The following is a 9,523-nucleotide window of genomic DNA, read 5'->3' as shown; positions in this document are numbered from 1 at the left end:
TCCCAAAGACTAGGGCAGAGCCAACCACGTGTAACTTCAAAAATGAGGAGCATTATTTTGCTGTAAGGGCATGACAATACTACCTTAGTACTGCATGGCACATGTCGACAATACCACCTTCGTACTGCAAGGCACATGTGAGCTCACACCATCCACTGTATCGAGGCAAATGGTGCGCAGAAGTCCTCGGCAGAGTAGCATTTATTGTCAGAGAACTGTTGTATTTCTAACTCTGATGCTTCTTTACAGAAGGGAACATCTAGTGTAGAGTCATCAACAATTATTTTTGTCCCCAGAAAAAAGAAAGGCACTACACTTGTCTGTCCACTTTTAGAATACTGCTGCTCACTGTGGGATCCTTACTAGATAGGACTGACGGAGTACATCAAAAAAGTTCAATGAAAGGCAGCACATTTTGTATTATCACAAAATATGGGAGAGTGTGCCACATAAATGATACTGGATTTGGGCTGGACATCATTAAAAGAAAGTCAATTTTCGTTGCGATGGAATCTTCTCACGAAATTCGAATCACCAACTTTCTCCTCCAAATGTGAAAACATTTTGTTGATACCGACCTACATAGGGAGGAACAATCACCACAATAAATAAGGGAAATCAGAGCTTGTACAGAAAGATATAGGTGTTCATTCTTTCTGTACACTATACGAGATTGGAATAATAGAGGATTGAAAAGGTGGTTCAATGAACCCCCTGCCAGGCACTTAAATGTGATTTGTAGAGTATCCATGTAGATGTAGGTGCCATCTGGGCAGTCGAACAATGGGCCAATGTTGTTTTCACAGATGAGTCTGATTTAGTCTGGAGAGTGGTTCTCAATGGATTCACATCTGGAGAGAATGTGGAACACCATTTTTGGACCCAGACATTGTGGAAAGTGACCAATATTGAGGAGGATCCCTAATGGTGTGGTCAGGGATTATATTGACTACTTGAATCCCACTTCATGAAATAATATGGGTGAATTGGCAAGTTTTAACTGCTGTCTGGTATCCAAGAATGCAAGTAGCTCTGCAGGAAGAATGGGCATTATTGCCTCAACATGAGACTGATGACATAATTGACAGCACGCCTCATTATGTCAGGCCTGTATTGCTGCCAGAGGTGGTCACACCCAATACCGAGCACATTAACCAGTTGTTGGAATGTGTGTGCAAATCTGTTAAGTTGAAGAAAACAAAGAACATTTTTGTCTATCTTTATGCATGTTGCAGTTGTTTAGTTCTGTATTATTTGCATTGTTTCTACTTTACTATCACCTGTTTATACTGTTTTGTGGCAAAATAAATGCAACCTTGCAAAATTTCCATTTGTTGCTTTAATTTTCGACACCAGTGTATTACTATCTTAAGCATACTCACACAGATCCTGCTCCTACCAACTTCACACTTGCAGGCTTATAGTAATAGTGTCATCATTCATGAAGAAGAAGTTTAGCCATTGAAGAGTTGCAGAAAAGGACAGCATGAACCAGAGACGAACAGAATATGTTCAAAATGAACTGTGAAAAGTTAACTAGTTCCAGGTACAGCAGCAGAGAGAATTCAGAGGGTTAAATTTTTCAAAGAGGGTCAGAGAGCAATGGTGTAAGCCTAGTGCACGGGGATTTCTTGCCGCGAGCAGCCACTTCCTTTAATATGATGGCACAGTATTGACAGATAGTGCCTACTAAGGCATTGCAATCTGCCTGTTGATGGTGAGCAGCAAATTACTGATACCAAGGACACTTGCGCACATGTCATGCATAACATTTTAAGAATCCAAACCACAACAAACTCACTTTGGTATTGTGAATACTGGCCATCCAGCCAGTTTGGTCATTGAATTAGTGAGGCAATGGGTCAGCATATGCTGTAGTGTTGGCTTCCACTGTGATGCTGACCCTATGACCATCCCAACAGGACCACCTGTCAGGCTGTCCAGTGGCAGCAATGTGTGGCAGAGGGTTGACCTGGGGCTCTCCCTACCATCAAGCCATTAAGCATCCACCAGTGCTAGACGCAACCAGCCAAATGCAGGTCCAGGGTGCCTCTGCCGTCTCACCCCCGGCCATCTGCCAGCCAGCCTCAACTATGGTGGAGCTAGATCCATCACCTTGCACTAGCAGCCTGATCATTCAGATGTTGCAAGTCCCTTGCATCGTCATGTCCAAGAGCATGCTATCACCTTCCAGCACCTGCCTCATGTGGGCACAAGCCTCCATTAAACACTGTTCAGAAATAAATAAAGGCTGACAAAGTGCTGTGTTTGACTCACCCTGGTCCACAAATCTCCATCAGAGAACATGTGACTCATTAAAATAAACTTATGTTAAAACTGAATATACTTGTATAGCATAAGACACAGCTTCCTGATATAGATATGCCACTGCATACATATCATAGAAGAAATCTAATTAATGGCTTATTGTGAAATAGTCAAAGCACAGCTTTAACAAATACAGTGAGAGATAAGCTACTGCAAATATTTTCCAAACATTTGTTTTAACTTCAAGCTGTTTTTGGTTGAAATTATATAAGAAAGTGTGGTTGAGTGAATGCAGAGTGCACGCGAAGAATGAGTCTTATAGTTAGAATTGTAAGTAATTAAGTATGTATGAGCTGTCTGCTAATGTTGTGCAGTCGTGTAGTGAACTGCATACATTGTACAAAAGGGATAATGTAACGATAGTCAGCATGTTTATTGGGACAGTGATATCTTTACTTGATCCTTCAGATGCATAAAGATATTGTTTGTTAAAGTTTGTCTGGCTTCGTAAAGGCTTATGAGTAGTCATGCAGGCGAAATTTCTAGTTATACGAGAGCTACTACAAGATCATTGGTTATAGTCTGTCTCACTCAATCAGAGTAGATCAAGGTCCTTCATTCTAGAATCACTTGACTGACTGCATTATCGGAGAGTCAGGATCTAGTTCTGTTGGTGCAAGAATGTACCACCTGTGGCTCTGAAAATTTTGGTAAATGTTCAAAAATGGATTTGTGGAGGAACATTGTGATAGATACTGCATAAAGTGGATGTTATCATTAACATATGACATGGGTAACTTTTCTGAGAGTTTTGTTAACTGAAGTAAATATGTCTTTCTTATTATATGACATAACAACATGAGGCATAATATGTACACTTTGAATACAGACACTATGTCAACATGAAATAAAGAACTGTATAATATTTTGGCAAGAACAACTAATGATTGAATACCATATAAATATTTGGCTGTTAGTGTACTGACTTTCTTGTGATTTCTAATTGGATGGTCATTGGTTCTATATGGGCACTGACTATTAGTGATATGGTTTAATATGAATAGAGTGAATCATGAATGTATAGTTGAATATTAACATTTGTACAATGAACAGTGTGCTGGAAATGTGAATTTCTCCTTTAGTTAAGTACAAGGTGTTTATTTTTCCTGCCTTTTCTGTTTATTCTTCAATGGACTTACCTTATTTTGTTAATGAATCTAGATCTGAATGCAGAATAACTTAAAGCAGATTACAATTGACAACATGTAGTCTTGGGACACATCCCATGCAGTCAATTTTTAGCAGCTTTTCTTGATCAAGTTACACTGTCTGATGTCCTTGATAAGGCAGCAGATTTGTGGAGATTACTGGGGTAAGTGAGCAATGAGGTAGTAGACACTGTGCTGCTGCAGTATTTCTTGATTTCCAAAAGGCAATTGACTCATCATCATTCCAGCACATATTGAACAAATATACAACCATATGGGATATCAAACGAAATTTTTGACGGGATGAGGATATCTTGGTTGAGAGAACACACTATGTTACCTGGGATAAAGATTCATCAACGGATGCAGAAGTGGCCCCAAAGAAGTGTGTTGCTACCTTTGCTTTACAGGTTTTATGTATATGACCTGGCAGACAATACTGAATATAATCTCATAATTTTTGCAGGTAATGCAGTTATCTGTAATGAGGTACTGTCCAAAACCAGCTGCACAAATTTTCATCAGATCTAGATCATATTTCAAAGTGGTGCAAAGACAAGCAACTAGTTTTAAATGTTCAGAAATGTAAAATGTGTACTTCACAAAACATAAAATTTTAGTATCTTATGACTTCAATATCAATGTCACAATTGGAATAAGTCAAAATATAAATATCAAGGCGTAGTCTGCCTCCTTAGCTGTGTGGTGAGTGCGTCTGACTACCACATAGCAGCCTTGAGTTCATTTCTTGGCCAGATCAGAGATTTTCTCTGCTTAGGGACTTGGTGGTATCTTGTCCTCATCATCAAAATTGCAACTCAGCAGCAGGACTTCCCCAGGTGGGGATTCTTGGCCTTCAATGCCATATGATCATTTCATTTTCACCAAGGTGTAACAATGGGGGGGATATGAACTAGAAGATCACATTTGTTCAGTTGTAGGTAAAGTGGGTGCAGACATCAGTTGACTAATAGGATAACAGGAAAATTCAACCAGTATGCAAAGAAGATTGCTCACAAAATTCTCTTTTGACTCATCTTACAATGTTGTTGAAGGCTGTGGAACACATTCCATATAGGATTAATATGGGATATTGAAAGCTTGAATAATGATATGTCTGTTTGACCCAACAAAGAATGGCACAGAAATTCTGAAAAACCTGGTTAACAGACTCTTGAAGATTACATGCCAACTAACCTATTTACAAATTTCCAAGAACCGCAGTTAAGTGAGAAATCTACTACAGCACCATGGGTATCTGCAAAAACGTTTCAGGGGGAGTGGAGGCTAGACTCTAAAACTACCACTTTTTATGTAAATAAGTTACTCAGTTTTAAGTTTCAAGACACGTCACACCATAAGAACTAAATTGTAAAGGTGGTACTAAAACTTATTGTATTCCAGAGAATTGAAATTTATCTATCAGTATATGTATAAAAATTGTGTACTCTTGAATCCAGGGGGAATGGGTTGGGGGGGGGGGGGGGGGGAAGAAGAGGCAAATGTCCCCTTTTGCCACCCCCCCACCCTTATTTGATTAAATATGGTATGTACCGAGACATTAAAACAGTCATTCTTCCTGCACTCTATATGCAAATGAAACAACAAGATCCCTAATACATTATATTATGATAAATGCACTATGCCATGCTCTTCACTGTGGTATACATAATAAGGAAGTACACTATTTCATCAAAAGTATTCGAACATTTATTAATGGACTGTAATGTTGAGTGTGTGCACCCTTCACCTTTGTGACAGCTTGAATTCTGGGGACACTTTCAATGAGATATCTAAATGTTGCTGGAGGAATAACAGTACATTCTTCCTGAAGAGCCAAAACCAGAAAAGGTAGTAATGTCGTGTGCTGGGTTATGGAATGAAGTCAATGTTCTAAACTCACCCCACAGCTGTTCCACTGGGTTCAAGTCAGGACTAAGTCCATTTCAGGATGCTGCTTTATGAAAGGAAACATTGTCATGCTAAACTACCATTTTTTATGTAAATAAGTTACTCAGTTTTAAGTTTCTGAACAGTTCCCCTACTGTATGCTGTACACAATGTTGTAAAATAATCATTAAAAAGTACCCTTACTGTAATACCACTTCCTCTGTACTTCACTGTTGGCACTACATACAATAGCAGGTAATGCTCCCCAGGCATTTCCTACACCCAAACCCTTATCAGTTTGCTGCATGAGCAGTCTGATTCATCACTCGAGATCAGTCATTTACAGTCATCCAGTGTCCAGTGGCATTGCTTTTTACACCATCTCATGTGTTGTTTCGCACAGACAACAGAAATGTGTGCATTGTGAGTAGCTGATAGACCACTGTACACTATTCTTTCTAACTCCCTATGCACTATCATTACGCCAGCTGGACTGCTGGTTCATGAGGTTTTTACGATGACTCTTTGCACAATTTGACAGTCCCTGCCTGTCAGTACATGAATCAAATTTCCACTTCACAGTCACTTCATCAACAGTCAAGTTGGACAGCTCTAGAAGGGCTGAAATTTCCCTGCTGGATATGTTACTCCGATGACATCCAATGACTAGTCCCCATTGAAGTCGCTGAGCTCTCCTGACAGACCCATTCCATTGTTATTGCTTTTCTACTCACAACGCAATGCTCCCTCCTTCCTTTAATACTGGAGAATCTGTGTCTCATGACATCTTGTGTCAGGTTCACATTACCTGGGGCTGTCTAGCTCCTTTTTGTCAGATAGTGTAAATAATGGTATCTCTATTATATACTGTAAGAGTTTCTTGAGTGACTTTAAATCTCTTTTACTTCAGTCTGAACTGTACTGTAATAAATGAGGCATTCTCTGGAACAACTTAATTGAAATATATTGAGACTGAGATACAGAACATAGAAACGTGTTGAATAATTCTTTAAAATTAAATTAACTAAACAAATGCTGTTTTTTTAATTCATTTCAATCTCTTGTATACGGACTAAATTTCACTCACATCTGTAACAATAAAGGTGTCTGCTTCAAGACTGGAGAAATAACCAAAATACACATATAAAATGGTGCAAGAGTGGAGAAACACAAAAATTATATTGCTTTTTGATGCAATTTTTTAAGTTAATTTTGATGCTATCTACATCTCTACATCTACAGCCCTGCTCTAAAAATCACTGTGAAGTGCACTGAAGAGGGTACCTACAATTGTGCCAGTTATTAGAGCTTCTCCCCATTCCAATCACATACGGAGCATGGGAATAATGACTGTTTAAATGCCTCTGCATGCTGTAATTAATGTAATCATGTCACAATATCTACAGGAGCAATAAAGTTGGTCCTTGCAATTTTATAATTAGGATTTCTAGTGATAGTTCGCATCTTTCTTTAGGTGTCTGCCAGTTCAGTTTCTTCAGCATCTCTATGATACTCTCCCATAGGTCAAACAAACTTACGACGATTCAGCTGCCCTTCTTAGTAGACATTCAATATCCCCTGTTAGCACTATTAGGTATGAGCCCCATGCACTTGAGCAACAATCTAGGATGGGTTACATGAGTGATTTGTAGAATGATTGTATTTCCCTAGTATTCTACCAATAAACCAAAGTCTGTCACCTGCTTTACCTATTATTGAGCCTATGTGATCATTCCACTTCATATCCCTAAAAAGTGTTACTTTCAAGAATTTGTATTAACTGACTGATTCTAATTGTGATTCACTGATATTATAGTCATGGGATATTAAGTTTTTAGTTTTGTTTTGTGGCATGCAAAATTTTATGTTTCTGAATGTTTAAAGCTAGTTGCCAATCTTGGCACTACTTTGAAACCTTATTAAGATGTGACCAAATATTGTGTAGCTCTTTTCAGACAGTACTTTTTTTATAGACAACTGCATTATCTGTGAGAAATCTGAGGTTATTCTTAACTTTGTCTGCAAAGTCATTAACATACAGCATGAACAACACGGGTCCCAGCACAGTTCTCTGGGACACACCTGAAGTTACTTCTATATCTGTCGATGGCTCTCCATCCGAAATAACATGCTGTATCAACTACCACAATATTCTCAATCCAGTCACAAAATTCACTTACTACCCCATACAGTCAACATTTATTACAAGTAATGCATATACTACTTGCTTCTAAAAACCCATATTTAAATCTGTTTCTACTTTCGATTTTCATACGAAAGTATACCTGAAAGGCTGTGTTTCTTCACAGTATTAACACACTGATGTTACACAAGAAAATGCTTTTTGCAAAATATGCAACTACACAATTATATTACAAAGAAGGTGCTGATATTAAACTATTAAGGGGATATCAGCTGCGAAAGAAACATTATCTTCAGATGTGACTGTCACTTTAAAATCAAGTATTGTACATATCTAGCATTAATGCCATTATCTTAGCAAACAAGCAGCACTGTTTCTTACTTTTTCTTTCCCAGAATATATTCCCCCACACCAAGAAAATACACCATTTCTACTATTCCAAATGCCATTATCTTAGCAAACAAGCAGCACTGTTTCTTACTTTTTCATTCCCAGAATATATTCCCCCACACCAAGAAAATACACCATTTCTACTATTCCAAATGCCATTATCTTAGCAAACAAGCAGCACTGTTTCTTACTTTTTCATTCCCAGAATATATTCCCCCACACCAAGAAAATACACCATTTCTACTATTCCAAATGCTGGAGCTATCACAAGCACTCTGGTTGCTCCACCCTTGAAGAAAGCAAAGGGACCTTCAGTCCTTAATATTTTTACTGCAGCATCAACAATACCAGAATATTTCATTTCACTATCTACGGCTACCAGAAGCTGTAGCCGAGTTTTTATAACATCAAAAGGAGTTGCACAAAGTGCTGCAATTGAACCCGATGCACATCCAGCAAGGAATGTAAACCAAAATACTGCCTTGTCGGGTGCACTGTGTTTCTTTGGACCAAAAGCATTTAAATGAGCAAAGACAGGAAAATAAAGCACAGAGAAACTGACATCCCGCATCATTGTTATTCCTAAGCCCCTGTACAGTCCACTTATTCCTTCTGTTCTTAATAATTTTAGGGCAATATAAGTTGCTTCAAATTTTGGAGCAGCCTTTCTGTCAACCTTCCGAAGGGTTGCAAGCTGTCCAGCATTCTGCAGCTGGACTTTAAGTAATTCCATTGGGGTAGTAATTACTACTTGGCACATGCCTGCAATGGCTCCTGACAGTATCTCAAACTTTAGTGTCAATTTGTGTTCTTGAGACAAATAATGCCTGCAATAGTCATTCACTATCAGTTTAATTGCCTTCTCTGGTGTTATTAAAAACACATTTACTCCAGATCCACGATACATTCCACGAAATCCCTCTGACTTGTATGTTTGCTTGAAGCAGTCCCACATTGAATTATATGTCTGTGTACAGTTTGGCTTTATTCGCTGGATTTGTAAACGAGTCTTGACTAAATCCAGTGGAAATAAAGTCGTCACACTTATTACACCAGCTAATCCTCCATTTACAACTTTTGCAAGCAGGGGAAATTTCTCCTTCTGTGTATCTGCCATCAAGCAGAAGGGAAAGATGGAACCTCTTGTGGCGTAAAAGAAATATTGGCCTGTGTCACAGTTCAGGAAAACTCCTGTGAAAATTTCTTATCGCCATTTGTGTTCCTGCAAAAGAAAATCTGTAGTGAATAAAACATTTTAGCTCTTTGACTATTTTTGAAATTAGTGTGTAAAGAATATACCTAAAAATATGTCCTCTAAACATTAATGCAATAAATTAGTCATAGTATCAGAAATAATACATGAAAAAGAATTTTGAAGAGCTTTACCTCTGGTTATTTAATTTTTTTAAAGCATCAGCTTCAGTCACCCACAAGTGTGGTAACGTCAAAGTGCATTAACTTTCATGGCATTAGTAACACACTGATGGGCTGTATATAAATAAGGAAAAATAAAGGGCTGTATATAAATAAGGAAAAATAAAGGACAAAAACAATACTATTAGTTACTGAGATATGTTGAATATGATGAAGAAGTGTAGAATATATGGATTATGGAACAAACAAG

At 38.2% G+C, this 9,523-nt stretch overlaps 1 protein-coding gene across 1 annotated transcript; it reads right to left on the bottom strand.

Annotated features, from left to right (window-relative positions):
- Positions 1-8,086: 8,086 nt before the first annotated feature.
- LOC126092827 (mitochondrial glutamate carrier 1-like) lies at positions 8,087-9,016 on the bottom strand. Its single transcript, XM_049908556.1, has one exon. The coding sequence runs from the start codon at positions 9,014-9,016 to the stop codon at positions 8,087-8,089; it is 930 nt and encodes a 309-aa protein (XP_049764513.1).
- Positions 9,017-9,523: the final 507 nt, after the last annotated feature.

This window comes from Schistocerca cancellata, chromosome 7, assembly GCF_023864275.1.
Source record: "Schistocerca cancellata isolate TAMUIC-IGC-003103 chromosome 7, iqSchCanc2.1, whole genome shotgun sequence".
Taxonomy (NCBI): Eukaryota; Metazoa; Arthropoda; class Insecta; order Orthoptera; family Acrididae; genus Schistocerca; species Schistocerca cancellata.
Note: the sequence above shows the minus strand (reverse complement) of the source record. Positions and strands in the feature narration are given on the sequence as shown.